This window comes from Penicillium diatomitis (assembly GCF_028827545.1).
Source record: "Penicillium diatomitis strain IBT 30728 chromosome Unknown utg000004l_segment0_segment0, whole genome shotgun sequence".
NCBI lineage: Eukaryota > Fungi > Ascomycota > Eurotiomycetes > Eurotiales > Aspergillaceae > Penicillium > Penicillium diatomitis.
In genome coordinates, this window is record NW_026623176.1 from 2,608,715 (window position 1) to 2,625,955 (window position 17,241).

A 17,241-nucleotide genomic window follows, 5' to 3' on the forward strand; every position below is an offset into this window, starting at 1 on the left:
TGAGTACTTTCACATCAGGAAGCTCTTTCCTTATTCGGGCGGTTTTACCTGCTTCCCAAAGGCCCGTCGAGCAAAACCGCATCAATGTTTAGGATAGCACAGTTTCTTCCTCGGTGATTTCGACCCGACAAGATCACCTTCGTCTTCAAAGCTGGACCAACAACGACAGCAAAGGCTGCCGTGTCACTGCGATATCCTTGATGCGATGGCTTTTTGGGTAACCTGGGCCCTTTGGGAAAAGCTGAGCTTCGTATGTTCTGACCTGATGTTTTGACTATCGCCAATCCTCTGACCATCGCAATGCAGGCTCTCGCTCTTTTGATCGTACGAGATCCTCCTAGAAACGGGCACGAGCCAAGCGACTGACAAAGATTTAGGTTCTGGTCTTCATATACGCCTTTTGTGTCCTGGCCTTCAATACTTGGAAGATTCGACGATACACCGACGCCGAACTCCGTCAAAGAGACAGAGAGGCAGAGCTTCACCCAATCTTCTCCGACAACGTGCCATTCGGTGCCAAGGCCCTTGAACAGCGAGTCCATGTAGAAGGCATCTGGGTCTCCCCTCCCAGCACTCCGCTGACGAGCGCCCTGCCTTCGGCGTCTCCAAGTATAAGCCCACCGAGTCCCTCGCCGGAAAGACCTTCCCCGCGATCACCAACTCCAGAGTCTTCGTGTAACCGAGAAGGAGCAAATGCAATCTTCGCAAAGCCTAGTGTCTGTGGACCAGCCGAGTGTGCTTCCGATCGAGGGTCCATCACGGAAAATCAGTTCGCAGTCGAAATCCATGAATCCAAAACCGGGAAAGTCCCAGTTGCATCGCCAGAAACTGGAGGAGTCAAGGTGGCGTTCACTCGGGCCTACCACAACAAATCTGAGGACCAGCGATCGCCACTGAAACGGGCCGGAAACACACCCATGTGGCATGCGGGCTCACTCTCCGAAGCCAACCTTGCAGCGACCTCTCCGTTATGCAGTCCAAGCTCGGTCCAATCGATTGACGAGGCAAACGCATGGCGGAATGAGGATGCTTTCAACTCCCGTCTTCGCAGTATGTACAATCGGAATATCATCTTGAATACAAGCTCTAACAAGGATAGGCGTGCTTCGGAAGCAATCCCAAGAAGATGGTCGACGAGGTGTGAGTGCTATCTTGAACGAACAATACCGCATGGCCGCGCCTTCTGAACAGCCCGCAGCTGAATCCAATGTGCGGCCCCCTCGAAGCCGGAAAAGACGGAAATCGATACTGACACAATATCGGTCAATGAACGGTTAAGTGACCGCCGTGAAGAGGAGCAGACTTCAAGATGTCCTGCGTGGAAAGCGGGCTTTGCTTCAAGAGCCTCCGGAGAAATTGTTCCACTGTGCCAGAGTGTCATGTGCTGTCATGGCCATGAAGCGCGTGAGATGAGACGGCTTGTGCTTTTGAAAACAGGCGTGAGATGCTTTAGCCTTATTTGTATTTTTAACCCAACGGGTCTGTCCCTGGAACGTGGCAATTCATGATACAGATCGCGCGTTTAAGGATGTCCGCTGGTTTCCCAACGTACTCCTGACTGTTTATAGTCCCGTGACTCCCGTCAGTCTACGGCATGGATAAAACTGCACCAGTGTTTCAGCAGGTGTGTATCTTTCGAGGTGCACATGCAACACCTCTTCGACTCCTTCGAGATTCCATTATCGTCGATTATCAATCGTTTGCTTCGGAGCTTAAAGCCCCACTCAACAGAGACAAGTGAACTTCGCAGCATATATCGAGGGCCCTCTGGAGTCTGGTGCAACTGAAAGTAGTTAGGTAGTCTCACTCTCGAGCCTTGTTGTACTTAGATGAGCTTCCAGAGACTTAGTGCCTTCTAACAGTCGTCTATGCAGTGGCCCCTCTGGCCCACTCGGCGAAGGGAGACTCCACTAAAGCGCATGGCTGCCTTGAGCCTTCCGATCAATTGAGGACCACGTGACTGCGCGACAGCGTCGACGCGTCGGCCACAGCCCAAACGACGCTGAATGTCAGCTGGGTTTGGTAGCCCCGTATTCGCCACAAACAGAAACGCAGAAGGAAAACCAAAAAGCGCTAGGACGTGACTCACTACTTGATATTTTTTCGTCTTCCAGGCGAGTTTCTGACTTTTGCCTGCTTTCACACTCTCGCACCATCACCAGTCAAGTCCCAACCTCAGCGCGTTGCGGGGCTTCCCAGCACATCTTTGCAGAATTTAATCAGATAACGAGCAAAGCTGAGAGCCGCGACTCCCATCGACCGCGTCCAAAACAAAGGATGACTGCCGACCAAGAAGCGCAGCCAGAGTACGACGATGGCGGTTTGACAGGTCCTGGGGCTCCAACCCCACTATCAGCCTTGGAGGTGAGTGTATCCGTAACGGCAACATGCAAGCATGGCTAGCTAAAAGGGGCCAAACAGGGCATGGCTGGTCTGACTGCTCGCGACATCAAATTGTTCGTCGATGCTGGCTACCACACTGTTGAGCGAGTCGCCTTTACGTAAGTGATCAGTCCACGACCATCTTGACCTGCCATTCCAGTTGGCCGTGAAGCCAAGCAACGTGTATGCTCTTCGTCCAGCTGACCATAAGATTGAAAACTCAGACCGAAGCGTCAACTCGAACAAATCAAGGGAATTTCAGAGCAAAAGGCCAGCAAGATTCTGGCAGAGGGTAAGTTGCGGGTCCGTTGTCATCTGGCGTCTAATTGATCGATCACCGTTATGCTGACACTTTTCTGCCCTCGAAAGCCAATAAGCTCGTCCCTCTCGGATTCACCACAGCCACGGAAATGCACGCGCGTCGAAGTGAATTGATCTCGATCACGACTGGCTCTAAACAACTGGATACGCTCCTTGGTGGTGGTATTGAAACAGGCTCAATCACAGAGATCTTTGGAGAGTTCAGAACGGGAAAAAGTCAAATTTGCCACACACTCGCAGTGACATGTCAGTTACCATTCGATATGGGCGGCGGCGAGGGAAAATGTCTTTATATCGACACCGAGGGAACATTCCGGCCGGTTCGGCTGCTTGCTGTTGCCCAGCGTTATGGGTTGGTGGGTGAAGAAGTTCTCGACAATGTCGCCTACGCTCGGGCCTACAATTCGGATCATCAACTCCAACTATTGAACCAGGCCTCTCAAATGATGTGTGAGACTCGATTCTCACTCCTGATTGTGGACTCGGCCACATCACTGTATCGAACAGACTTCAATGGCCGTGGAGAGCTTGCATCTCGACAGACTCATCTCGCCAAGTTCTTGCGTACCCTTCAACATCTTGCAGATGAGTTTGGCATCGCGGTCGTCATCACCAATCAAGTCGTGGCACAAGTCGACGGTGGCCCCAGCGCTATGTTCAACCCTGACCCCAAGAAGCCCATTGGAGGTAATATCATCGCTCACGCGAGTACAACACGACTGAGTCTCAAGAAGGGTCGAGGAGAAACCCGAATCTGCAAAATCTATGACAGTCCATGTCTTCCAGAAAGCGATTGTCTATTTGCAATCAATGAAGATGGCATTGGCGATCCGAGCGAGAAGGATCTGGAGAAAGACTGAGAGGACCCGGCTGTACTACTAATTCACCTTGACACGATTTTAGTGACCTTATGAGCTATGGATTTATCTGCATGCTACCCCTGTTTATTGCCTTGTTTACATAGCTCGAAGTTTGGAAATCCGTTCACTTCTTCCATTCATGATGCTTGTAGTCACGATAGTCAGTTGCTCAAGATTATCCGCACGTAGAACACATTGTCAGTTCACTCGCCCTATCAGTTCACCTCATAAACCACTTCGCCTCAATATGGATTAGGCACGAAAGTGGTGGCTAGTCTAATGTAAGTAAAATTGTATGTAGATTCTTAAGGTAGTTTTATTGGACGATGCCGCGGCGGTCTGGAGCCAAACATGGCAGTTAAGGTTGGAAGTGCCTGAGTCGCGCGCGCGCCCGCGCCAAGACTCTGTTTTTTGAAGCTCCAGCTTTCCGCCTTACCACCTTCCTTCAATCTGCCATCCGTCATGGAACATTGAGTCGGCCTTGAACAACGTCCATACCTTGCTGTTGTTCAACCATGGCCAAAATTTACAAAGACACACGGATTGACCTCCGGTCTTCATCACCGTCCACGACCGTGAATGTTCAGGTCACGGTTGACGAGAGACCTACTCGCCGGCCTCGCTTTTCGATCTCCTCTGCCCAAGATCAGCCAGACATCCCAATCGCAAAGGACGAAGAAGAATTCGCCCGGAGATATCTCGCAACACAAGGCGCAGTCTACTTTCGCAAGCGCAAGACCTACCCTAGAACCTTTTTGTGGAGAGTGGTCAATGACAGCAAGGTCCTGGAGATCCAGTGCGCGGACTTGACGAAGAGCGGCGCCGAACACCATGAGCACAACATCACTTTGCGACTGCACTTCAATGACCGAATTCTTCCAGCTGGAGTTGCATTATCGGACGCTGAAGAGCACGAAGTTCTGAGCGTCTTTGTCGTCACGGAATCCAAGCAACTACATACACTGTCTCTCCGATCTGAGTTCTTCCGAAGGACGGACGCCATTGACGACAATGTCAGCGAATGGTGTAAAACCTGCACCCCTGCGCCCTTGTCATTCGCGAACCCCCACAGACTTCATGCCAGTACTCCTCAAGAACTTTTCATCTCCCTCGACAACGGTGCGCTCCTGCGACTGACCCGAAGAGCCGGCGAAGACGGTAAGAAATCCCTGTGATCCACTTGCTTTAGGCAATCTGTTCTGATGTTCCTTCAATGGGAATTTAGGCTCACACTGGACGCCGCTCACCTTCGACGAACGGACATGGGGTGCATCGATCCGAGGACTGGTGAAGTGGCACGCGACCTCGTCGATTAAGCACAATGGACGAAACCTAGATCTCAATGTCGCAAACGCCATCGCCACGACATCTGACGACACCTATGTCTTCGCCATTTGCCTGAACCATACCCTCAAAATTTGGAATCTTGCAACGAACAAGCTTGCGGCGACGAAGGATCTTCTGGGTCGCACAATGGACCCCGAAGCAGTCCCATACACTTTGAACCCCGCTGAGATGTCCTTCATTCGGGTGTTCAACGCAGAGCGGGCGATGGACGGTAGTCATAGATATTATGTCGTCACATACTCTCCCTTCGACGACGGGCGCTTCAAGTTCTGGGCTGTCAAGGGAGGATTGACCACCGACCTGGTCATTGAGGACCTTTATGCCGATGCTCTTTTCCGGCCCCGGGACCCCGATGTGACTGGGAACATGTTCTGGAGTATCGCAGATTTCCAGGTGAAGTCAATGGAGGAAGGGAAGGGCATGGAGCTTTGGGTTTTGTGGAGAAATCACGGTCTCTTTCAGCTCTACACCCTTCACTTCAATTTGCAGACTCTCGTGACAGATTGGACCTCAAATTGGGTGTCAACAGCAGCTGAGACACACCGCCAGCAGACATTGCCAGCAAACCAATGCGAAGAGGCTGAGGACCCGACCGAGAAATGGCTTGCTTACCTCATGCACCCAACCCGTTACTTGCCCGAAGTTCTGGAGACTGCGTTGGCAGTGTACCAAGAGGCGATCAGGCCGTTGTCCTCGACATCATCTGGTGTGTTGAAGAGAGACATACCCTTGGCGGAGAGACTTTGCTCGACCATCGCACAGACCGTTTCCCTGCGCAGATACACCGATGATGAAATGGATTATGCACGATATCGAACGGACACAGATGCCAAGTGGCGTCAGTTTTGGCAAGTTGCTGAAGACCTCAACAAGCGCCGATTCGAGCCAATATCTCTTGCTTACGACTCATACCATGACATGCCCTGGCTTCTTCTTTCCGACTCATGCGCCATCGTAAGAGAATGCAATACCGCCGAACTACTACTACACAATTCAAGTTCCGAACTTCGCCAGGAGGGACCCAAGATTGTGGACCGATGGCGACATCGTAACTTGCACGCTGAGCTCGGCCACCTTTATGAGCAAGCTTCCTCTTTGATGAAGGTAGCAATGGAATTCAGGAAGAAGCTGTCCGCTGAGCTTGATGCTGCTTGTCGCGCTGCTCTTGAAAGCGAGATCTTTAATGAACCTTCGTCCTCAATCAACGATCGCATGGACACGTTCAGGGAGCGCTGCGAATTTGGACATCGCATTTCGAACAAGACCTTTGATGGTCTTGTCGCTGCCTTGAATGAGTATCAAGATGCGGAAAACCTTTCAAGTGATCCATTCTATGCCATCATTGACACCGTTCCGGTTGGTTTCAGTGGTAAAGATTCCGGACTGACATCGACTTCGTTCGGCGCACGAGCGATCGTCGGTGGTGCTCTAGAAACTATCTCACTGACGCGCCAAATCTTGTACGATCTACTAATTCTGGTCATCTTTGTCGACGGTGAGATTGAACAAGGCGAGCGGTCAAGTTTCGATGCCGCTGGCCTCTTTTCTAGTCTTGTCGACTCACTTCGCGAATACGAAATGATCAACTGGCTCAGCTCAAACGTTCGGAAGTGTCCCGACCGCCCTGCTACTAGCACGACTTCTGAGGCGTCTACCCCAGTGATTGTGTCCAAGGAAAAGAAGTCGGGTCTCAGGAAGAACATGCGCACGGCCACTATTCTCGAGGATCTGTTTGTTGCAGACATCAAGCCACGGCAACCGGTTGGCGTTCCCCAAAGCTACACACTCACGCTCGGAGTCAGAGATCTGCTGGCCTGGATCACAAGACCGGGTGAGGTTGCCTATGCAAACGCGCTGGCATATATTCAGTGCGATTTAATCGCTAAGAATAATATCGATCTCGCTTGGGATTTCCTACGCTTCCAGTCAAGCACATCTTGGGCAACCTACGTCAAGGGACGTCTGCATGTTGCGATGGCTGAATTTGATGTTGCAGCCATCTATTTCCGCAAAGCCGCGTATCTTCTGTGTAAGTCAATTCAAAGAATCCTTGGCTCGAACGGCTGGCTAACACGTTCTTCCCAGCTCGTGGCAAACCGCTGGGCAATCTACACGAGATGTCGTCCACTCTTCTGGACCTCGTTGATGTCAATTGCTTTCACAATGGCATCCCGAAATACTACCAGCACATCCTCTCTGTTTTCGAGCAAGTGCGCTCGTTCTCCCACGTTGCTGAATTTGCTAGCCTGGCGCTGCAAGCTTTGGACTCGGAGCCCTGGGCCGAGCAAGACCCAGAGTACACTAGCATTCGTACGGATCTGCTCTCTCGCTTGTTCCTTGCTTCTTTGAAAACCTGTCAGTTTGATCAAGCATACTCTGCATTGACTCGATATCAGGATCTGGCCCTGCAGAGATCCGCGCTCAATTCTCTAATCACCAACATCCTTGCTGTCTCCGGCCCCGGTGCTACTGGGCTTAAGCAGATTTTACGGTTCCCTACCACGCTTGTTCCGAACATCGCTTCTCACATTGACGAGATCCTCATGTCCCTCGCTCGGAAGCAAAATACCTTCACGTCATGGGTTGACATTGACAATCAGGAAGTTGATGTTTCGTCAACCGATTACAACCGCATATTGCAAGCTTATCGAGTCGCTCGTAATGATTATCGTGGAGCGGCTGAAATAGCCTATCGGAACGTGCAGCGCCTGCGTCAGGCAAGAGATGCGCCATCAACTGCCCTTCTCCGCAAGTCTCAGAGAGATGTTGACTTTGCGCATGTGCCTGAAGACGACCAGGAGAGCAAGGAGATTCGGCATGAGTTATTATCTCTGATTAACTTGTTGGCATCGGTCGACAAAAGTGAGGCCTACATTCTTGTTGAAATTGACTCGCCCGAATCAAACGGTAAAGGACCAAATTCCCTATCTAGAAAACGCCGCTCAGCAGATGAAGACGGCAATGTCTTCACGGAGAATGCTGAGCGTGACGCTTTTTCTCCCAGTGCGAGCAGGCGCAGATCATCGAGTGGAGCGTCTTTCAGTCCTTCTGATCGCCGTGTCAGCGTCTCTTCGATTGGCAATAGTCGTGGCAGCGTTTCTTTCCAACCGCAGACTGATGCCCCTCAGAAGCGCGTTATTGTCACCCTTACCCACCTTCGTCGTGAGTACCAGTCTGAGCTTGATCGCGTGAGCCGCATCGAGCGCGGTGATTGGGAGTTTGGATTGCTTGGAGATGACGAGGAGGCGATGGATGATGACACAATGGAGATTTCCTAGGATGTGATTTCCGTCATTTATGGCTTACTGCGATGGAACGTAAAATCTTCGACTTTGATTTGGGCGCGGACTGGTGGAAACAATGGAAATACGGAGTTCTGCATAAGTTATTCTGGATCGCCTTTTCCTTTTTGTCAGAAGCTTCAGCGGCGAGAGCTTCCCAACTCGTGTCAGTCACATAGACTGTGCTCGTTTGGAAGCCCTTTAATGTAGGTCCACTGGAGTTGAGTTCAGGTCGATGCTTGGGCGTTCACTCAAGGTTCCCGTCCCAATGAGCAGTAGCTGTAGCATTTTACACAAGCGTGCCACATTCTCCTGTTTCGGGCATACCTCGAGGTCGGGCTTGAATGAGCTTAAAACCACGTCCTTTTATTGTACTGGCAGTGGACACGGGTTCCCTCGAACGGCGGCGTCAGCCCGTTTTGTCGGTGCTCGTCTTGGTAGGTTAGTCATGTCTGTCTGAGTTATGTAGGTTTTGCATGCATCATTGGAAATCCTTCCAGGCCTAAGGAGGCTCCGATTGTATGGAATCCATCATGTAGCTACCAAGGTAACCTATTAATGCAATGCGATGGCCTCCGGGTTGCTGGTAGACCGGAGAGTCCAGTCCCCAGGTACCTACCTAGCCTAGTACACAAATGAAAAATAAAGATTCACATGAATTGATCATTGCTCTTCACCTCCGCGGGCGGGCTCACCTTGGGCATTTTGATGGAAAGTAGCTCATCGGATCCATAGGGTACCAATCACCTGCATAGCACATCGACTCGAGTTATAGGTTTCTTTCCAGGTGTAGCTCGATACCTCGGCCTATCTAAGTAATCCTGTCCCGGCGGTCTTGACCCAGGTTGGTAATTGGAAGGTTGGGGCGACGGATCGAGTAGTTGTTGGGTAACTTTGCCGAAAGATATCAATGGACGGACGAGACGATCCGACGTACGTAGTCGGACACCTAGAACTTGAGAAAGATCGAGATGGGGCCCAGGTATAGGCCCTGGACGGACGTTAGCTTGCAAGTGGATAGTGACAGAAGCCGAACGATCTAATAGGCGGGTATCTCTTCGGTTCTACTAACAATCTCACAATGACGACAAGCTATACAGTCGGGGGGATTCACGGAATCTGGTTTCTAGTTCTCGAAGCGACTGGGAGCCGGCGCTAGGTCAAAGTTGATTGACTTGAGGTAATCTTCTAATGGAGTTACTACATGACACAACTCGAACTAATGGTCATGATGAGCAGTGAATAGGTCAGATGACGAGGGGACCCTGGAATAGTTCGCTTTGGCTTGAGAGTAAAAGGAAAATCGAATAGACTGGGGAATTGCTTTAGATTTGGAACTTGATCTGGGAGCTACTTGGTTGAGGTCGCAGATTCGCGAGGCCACGTGTGAGGCACATGGTGGGTGATGGTTGTCGTGGGGTGAAGAGTAGAAGATTAAGCACTAGATCAAAAGAACTGGAAAGGTATATACATGATAAGTGAGGGTCACATGGAGTTGAAATGGGAAATATCATTGACGAAGAAAGGCACGGGTATGTAAAGAAAAGAACGGGTATGTTCACGAATGCCTGATGGCTGAATCATTCGAACGACGGTTGCTGCCGTTGGCATGTTTGCCCCCGTCTGTCGAGATCTGTTTTGCCGGGATAAAAAGAAAGAAAGAAAGAAAGAGCTTGCGACGAGCAAGGGACCGCCGCTGAATGCAAGGAAGATTTGTCTGGGAGAATGATGGTTAATATAAACAAAGAAGAAGAAGAAGAAGAAGAAGAAGAAGGAATGATTAGTCGGTGTCCTCATTGGTAGTCGAGTTCGCATATAGTTGAGCAAAGTGAGAGTCAGGTTTCCTGAGTAGTTGGTAAGGCTCTCCCGTTTCAATAATGCGACCAGCATCCAACAACACAACGCGGTCAAAGTCCAGGATGGTATCGAGTTTGTGCGCGACGGAAATGATGGTATGGCCGAAGAACTTCTCGCGAATGACGCGCTGCATGATTTCATCTGTCCTTGAATCGATACTATATCGGGAAGCATTTGTGATTAGTCTTCGGTATCGGAAAACTAGGTTTACCAATTGGAGGGGAACGATTTTGCGGCAAGGGGGCTGCGGAAGGGGCGTCCGGTTCCTGATGGATGGACGCCGATGAGCCTCGTCTGCCACGGCGCCCGAGGCCCAACCCCCAGCAGAGCAAGCCGCATATGCACGGGGCCGGCGGGAGTGATGGGCGGTAGGAGGGAAAGGAAGCCCAACAGAGTCAAAGTACAGGACCCGGGGCGGCCAATGCGTTCCAGATGCAAGGCAAATCAATAAAGTGGAATGAAACTTACTTGCTTGTGGCCTCATCCAGGATGAGGATGTTGCCCGGGCGGAGAATGGCACGAGCGAGAGAGAAAAGCTGCATTTGACCGTGAGAAAGGTGAATCTCGGCGAGATCCGAGTCCAGACCACCTTTTTCGAGGATCAAGTCAAGCAGCTGTACGCTTCGAAGGGAGTCACGGATATCGGCGTCATTGCGCGATCCCGTTGGATCGACATTGACACGTACGCTACCCTTGAAGGACAACGAATCTTGTGAGACACCGTTGATATGAGAGCGGATATCGCGTCGAGACAGAGTAGATACGTCGACTCCGTCAATGTAAATCGTCCCCTGGGTCAAATCCAGCATACGGAAGATACTCATGATCATGGATGTTTTTCCACTGAAATTAATCGGCTGAGCGTTAGCAGGCGTAAAAACAACTTCACCGGGAACAATCAACGACGCCTCTTACCTTCCAGTTCGTCCACATATTCCAATCTTCTCTCCCCCTTCCACCGACAGGGAGATATCCCTCAAAACGGGCTCATTAGGTCTGAATAGGAAGTTAGAGTTTGTGGTCAAAGCATGAAATAAATTCGAGACATGCATACCTATACGCCGCGGAGACTGACTGAAAAGACACCGCTCCTTTGGACGGCCAGCTTGAAGCGATCAGTTGGTCCTCGCCAGGCTGGTCCTCAGACGAGACATGCTGCGTGAAATCCTTGATGCGGACGACGGACCCAACATGGGTCTCCAAGTTGGTCCAGAACGTCACCATGAGCTTGATACTTTGGCTGAATTGGATCACATTCAGAAGAGCCACACCGATTGATCCCGCACCCAGACTAGTACCTCGGAGAGAAACAACCAAGATCATGAGAAGCACTGCAATTCCAGCGACCACAAGATCCAATGATAGAGTGAGCCATCTTTGGATGGCGAACATAAGGTAGAAGGGCCGCTGGGAATAATCCAGAAGCTCAATGTTCTTCTTTTCCATGGCATGTTGCCAGCCAAAGGCTCGAAGAGTGACCAAGCCCTGAAGGCAGTCGGTGAAATTGGAGTATAAGGGTGCTTTGGCTTCAAGATCCAAGAACCTGATTTGGCGAGAGGTGCGCAAGTAGATTTTCTGAATAATGAAAAGAAGGCCCAGAACAAATGGGAAGGAAATAGCTGCATACTTGGAGCTGATGCCGATCAGTATCATCTGCGCAAGACAGAGGAACACGGTCACGACGGTGTTGATGGCGGCAATGGGTAGTTCCATGTCGATCAACTGCAAGTCCTGGCTGAACCGATTCAGGATTGAACCCACGTCCGTTGTGGAGAAAAAGAACATCGGAGCGGCAAGGACGGTCTGCAGGAGTTTCCTGTGAAATGTCTCACCAGATCTGGGAACCATGGTGATTACCATCTGCCAGCATCCCAGGATCAGAGAAGTCATCGCAATGCAGCCAAGCATGGCATAGACACCAAGATACTTCCCAGCTTCTTGTCTTGGCGACTGGGTGTCGGACACGGCCCACCACTTCATCCAGATACTAGGGAAAGAGATGCAGAACACAAAGACAGCCATAGCTAGCATGAAGCAAATGGCCGGCAATTTCCCGATTGCATCGACGTAATAGGTGTAGATCGTAAGATCCCCACCACTGCCCCGACTCTCGAATTCCATGGCCGATGGCTCCTTGCCTTCGATAGTCGGTGTCTTCGTGCTATCGGCAACGGACGCCGAGATGGCTCTGGGCTTGTAGTCCCAGTCCGGCATAGGTAGATCGAAACTGGAGACATACCCGCCCATATTGTTCAATTCGTCGAAGTGGCCCTGCTCTTTCACACGTCCAGTCGGATCTATGACAGCAATATGATCGGCATATGGTAGTCGTTTGACCGAGGAAGATGCCATGATCACAGATGTACCAATTTCCCGTAAGAGGCCCATGGTTCCAAACAAGCTGTGGAATATATGATTTTCAGTTGTAGCGTCGAGGCCACTGAGAGCGTCGTCGATGACAATGATCCTTCGCCGGGCATAGACTGCACGGGCTAGCGCTATACGTTGGCTCTGCCCACCACTGAGAGCGACTCCTTTGCTTCCAATGAAGCTCTGATCGCCGCGAGGGAAATGCCAAAAGTCCTCGTCCAATGCACAGGCCTTGACCACGATGGAATACCAGTCGGGCTGGTAATCGGACATTGACACAATACTATGCTTGATGGTCCCGTTCATGTGCCAAGGAGACTGGTCGCAGAACGCCACACTGGGAGCGTTCAACTCGACTTTGCCTGAGACACAGTAGATCTCCCCTAGTATTGCTTTCAAAAGAGTTGACTTTCCACAGCCTGAGGGCCCAACAACCATGGTGAGCCCACCACGAGGGGCTGAAATGCTGATGTCGGTCAAAATGGGCTGGTGATCCCGGTCCCAGCTGAAGGTTCCGTTCTGGATGACTGCGGCATTGATGGAGGACAAGGAAGATGACCGGTACGTCAACGACTCCGCCGAGCCGAAGCTGCTCGAAGAAAGATCAAGTTCTCCATACGCAGAGAGTACCTTCTCTTTGTGAACGAGTTCAAAGGAACTTGCTTGCTGAGCGCCTCCACGGTGATCAATGTGGTCCTCTTTTTCGAGGAACTCCTGGATTCGGACAAATGATCCCACAGACCCCGCGAAAGACATGAGGGCCATGACAAGGGTCAAGAGTGGATCAGAAAGAAGAGCGAAAAGCGAAAGTGAGGTGAAGACACGAGAAACATCCAGGGTTGAACTAGAAAGGCCAATGTAGACAGCGAACGTCAACACGGGGGCGAAGATGCGAGTGAGCCAGGCGAATCCCATGTTGTAGACGAGGAGAGTCCGGAACCTTTTGGAAATGTTCAACTCATCAACGCGCAGTCCATGGACAATCTTCATGTATAGGTCTTGAAGACCGAGCATTTTGACCCCTTTCATAGAGCCCAGCATCTCAGATGTGGATGAGATACGTCTCTCGATTGCCTGGAGCCACTGAGCCTGACGGGGTACGACGAAGGACATTCCCACGAGGGATCCCACCAGAGCCACAAGAGCTACACAAACAGGCACAAAGCAAGAAACACCAAGCTGACGCTCCAGGAGGTAAATTGCAAGCGCGATCTCTGCGGAGTTGCCCCAGATCTCGTGCATGGTTTGCCAGCCCTGAGTGATACGTTCAATGTCTGCACTCATCAAGGTCAAGGCATTCTTAGGGTCGACTTCGTTGAGATCCAAGCGACTGGACTTTTTGTAGAGCATGGTGATGAGAATGCCACGGACCATGGTGATACCTCGGTAAGTATTGTGTTGGTATTGTCCCATCGAGACCTATTACGTGTCAGACTCGCTATTAATAGGTTGGCATGTACATCCGTTGAACGGTTCACTTACGGCCAAGCCAGTGTATACCAGGAAATAGGCACCAATCAACCCGTAGCCGACATTGTTCGTTGTATCATTGACGGGACTGTTGAAGAAGGATAACGAGCGTGTGAGGAGTAAAGGTTGGCAGAAGTTGAAAGCCACCAAGCAGGCTCGGGCTGGAATGGCAGTCAGAAGTGGTGCCTTGACGGCCTTAAACGCCTCAAGTTGTAGCGTATGGGTCGACTTTGTTTGAACTTGAAGGGTTTCAGTAAAGCAATATTAACATGTTCCAACGCCGTGCGGACAACTGACCTTTGTTCCATCTCCGCTCAAACTTTGCCAGCAATGTCTCAGAGCTCAGCTCTTTATCAGTGACGAAAAGGTCATCAACTGTTAAAAGATTACTGAATCCTTTCATGAACAGAGGGTTCAGCCACACGAAAAAGAAGCGATTGAAGAGACCTGCTGTAGCTTCTGGAGGATGTCCTGTGAATTGCTCCTTCAGAATTCGTCGTTTCTCCATAGTCTCCAGGAGTAAGAGGATCGATTTGATACACAAAGCTACCGAAGCGACTACGGCAATCTTGTTGCCCAGTCCATTATCAGCACGAAGCCACAAAGTTCGAGTCCTTGCGCCGTCGAAAATCAACGTGCAGAGTAGATAAGCGTTCAAGATGAAGGACGGCCTGGCAGATCGAGAGTGCTCAATGTACGAAAGAAACAAGAGCATCAGCGTTCCAATTGTGAGAACAATGTAAGTGGCAAGCGATGCCTTGGTGCGGTCTGCCTCTGGTGTTGCCCAGAGCACTGTTTGTGCAATTGCCAGGCCCATATAGAGGAGCCAGGTCACCTGTGAAAAGAACGCTGTTAGTCTATTCGCACGGATCAAGTGTGCCCCCTCGGCTGACATCAATAGAGAGACCTACAAGCTTGGATGGAAGTAACCACGATCTTTTGACTTTGCATTGTTGCCGTGAGAGCTGCCATATCCGCAGCGGTCCCAGAATCAAGATCAAAGCAATGGGAAGGAGAGTCAGAATTGTTTCTTCGAGGAGTAATGAGAAATCAAATCCGCCACGACATGAGCCCATTCCAACACGGATCGTGTTGTCCAGCTCATGGCATGATGGACCGATGGACCTAGACTGCAGCATCACGGAGACCACGAGGCACCATGAGTAAGTTTCGGCCGACCAAATAAACTGACTGGACACTATTATCGATCAAGAAGCGCTCAAGTCCCCCTCGGATATGACTGAGATGCTAGCAGAAAGTAGGGTACTCTCCCAGAATTGCAGTTTACTGACACAGCGTCTCAAACTGTTTCACTTGACATGCTGAATGAGAACGTGGAGGATAGCATACATTTGAACAACTTGTTTAGGCCCCGAGTGCACCGCGATTCCACGACCCAGGCACGAGCTTGGGCCCAAAAAAAAATAATGAAATGGTAAATGAGCAATTGAGACATGCACAAATTAGCACGACGCCCTAGACTCCATGGGTATCTCACAGGACCACCTTCTCAACTCGTGCTCTCGCCGTTCGCTGACCTGGGTATCTGGTCTAGTCCCTTGTGACAGTGTCAGTGGCTATTGTTCCCTTTGGAATCCTTCCACTTTGAGGATTTTTTTTTCCACGTCAGCAGTGGAGGCCATTCCACCATGCTGGTTTTTTTTCTTTCTTCTTTCGTGTTTATGATCCGATGAGTGTGATACGTATGGCTGCAGTCCGCCAATGAGGGTCGTAAGTGTAGTCATCATGCAATGTTTACATCGAAGTTGTGGTGGCCATCCAGTCTAGCGAAAAGGCACTCCACGGGGGAAAAAGGAGAATAAAACAACCAGGATTGGAAAATCCCCAGACAAACTGAGAAACTGTGATAATTGTGCACACTGCACAGTGTACTAGTGTAGACTGTAGACTGTAGACTGTAGACTGTACACTGTTATACAGTGTGGTAAGATTACAACCATGAACGTCCATGGAATATTTGTGTGAGTCCCATTTTTACTATTTTTCTTTCCACCGCAATGGTGTATATAAAATGAGGGGTCTGTTAAACTGTTGAGTGTGTACTGATCTGGTCATAGCGTCGAGACTGATTTTTCTTCCGCAGACCACCTACTCAAGGATTACCTATACCTCATTCGGCTTATTTATTCAGTATTGCTCAATTTAGCACAGTCCCAATTTTTCCCTTCATCATGGGGCCCAAATGACTTGATTTCTTTTTACTGCAGGAAAATACGACGGAAGGGCCCAAGTTGAGAGACCTTACATATCCAACCAGGGGATATACTGTACCCAGGGGTTTTATCTTCGAGGACTCCGACCCCTTGTATAATGCCGCTTTTGAAGTTGGTCGGCTCTATGGCAACTGATATTGTGATCAGCAGTATCCAGCTGCGCGCAAAGCACAAGGGTATGTTTAAGGTGTACTTGTGTGAGGAATTTATGTACACTCGGAAGTACCCTAAATGATTCACAGTTCTTGCAGAGTCTACACTGATACACTTTAGTCACTCTACAGTACGAGACTACGAGATACCAGAGTAAGATGTTTAGTTGTTTACTATGACAAGGTATAACAAAGTACAAACGGAGAAAGTGTCCCAAGCTGCGAGCTGTGGTGGACCTGATCTTGTGGTTGTCCACATCCGTTGTTGGAGGCAGTTGGAGAACAGCAATCGTGGAGCTTTTTGTCCCGCTTCCTTGTTTTGGCGGCTTCCATTTGTATAATGGAGAATGACAGTAACTGAGTGGGTGGTGGTACCGATCTACCTGCCAGGTAGGGTTAGTGGTGGCTGTCAGAGAGAGAACACGGAGATCTAAAAGGGTGCCGAACGGGTCTCTACTCGCGCTACGACAGCAGCTGACAGTTCTGATGAGCAGATCACGAATGGACTCAGAACAGACTGGACAAACAATATGGCATTTTGTATACTGTACAGTTACGGAAGTGTCACTTTCTTCCAAATCTCCTGGATCTCCCCTACTGGTCTCGCTGACTAGTGCAATGCATCGGTACTCTCCCCTCGCTATTGAGCACTCTTGATTCGGCGCTCAGCTCCAAAGCGCCTATCAGTGGATCCCGGCGATTGCCACGAGGTGGAGGAAAGGCTGTGCGACCTTGCAGATTGATTGATCCAGAGCAAGACCAGTAGCATTGAGCGGAAATGGAAGTTGGGGATGTCTTAGGTCGAAGCAAAATAGGGGGGAAAAACAAAAACAAAACAAAGGTAGATCCAGTGGTAATCGCTGCAGTCTCCTTGTCCCTTGATTTAGTACAGTGATGAGGTACATGGCCGATCAGAAATACACCCTGTCAGGACTCGATGCATCGCGAGTCCGCAGGACAATGACAT

General features: G+C 50.3%; 4 protein-coding genes across 4 annotated transcripts; 3 read left to right on the forward strand and 1 right to left on the reverse strand.

The window, feature by feature from the left end:
* Positions 1-300: 300 nt before the first annotated feature.
* On the forward strand, positions 301-1,278 carry N7539_004184 (uncharacterized protein; the record flags this gene model as incomplete). Its single annotated transcript, XM_056933786.1, has 3 exons — positions 301-324; positions 378-1,050; positions 1,100-1,278. The coding sequence occupies 3 exons, from the start codon at positions 301-303 to the stop codon at positions 1,276-1,278; spliced, it is 876 nt and encodes a 291-aa protein (XP_056791327.1).
* Positions 1,279-2,277: 999 nt separating this feature from the next.
* Positions 2,278-3,563, forward strand: N7539_004185 (recombinase RAD51; the record flags this gene model as incomplete). The annotated part of the gene is made up of 4 exons (XM_056933787.1): positions 2,278-2,364; positions 2,422-2,501; positions 2,607-2,674; positions 2,752-3,563. The coding sequence occupies 4 exons, from the start codon at positions 2,278-2,280 to the stop codon at positions 3,561-3,563; spliced, it is 1,047 nt and encodes a 348-aa protein (XP_056791328.1).
* Positions 3,564-4,078: 515 nt separating this feature from the next.
* Positions 4,079-8,188, forward strand: N7539_004186 (nucleoporin Nup120/160; the record flags this gene model as incomplete). Its single annotated transcript, XM_056933788.1, has 3 exons — positions 4,079-4,721; positions 4,789-6,939; positions 6,996-8,188. 3 exons carry the CDS (start codon positions 4,079-4,081, stop codon positions 8,186-8,188), a joined length of 3,987 nt encoding a protein of 1,328 aa, XP_056791329.1.
* A 1,783-nt stretch (positions 8,189-9,971) lies between these two features.
* On the reverse strand, positions 9,972-15,084 carry abcB (uncharacterized protein; the record flags this gene model as incomplete). The annotated part of the gene is made up of 7 exons (XM_056933789.1): positions 9,972-10,206; positions 10,517-10,891; positions 10,964-11,044; positions 11,103-13,837; positions 13,901-14,127; positions 14,186-14,723; positions 14,800-15,084. Coding segments are annotated over 7 exons (4,476 nt in total), but the record flags the coding sequence as incomplete, so codon positions are not given.
* Positions 15,085-17,241: the final 2,157 nt, after the last annotated feature.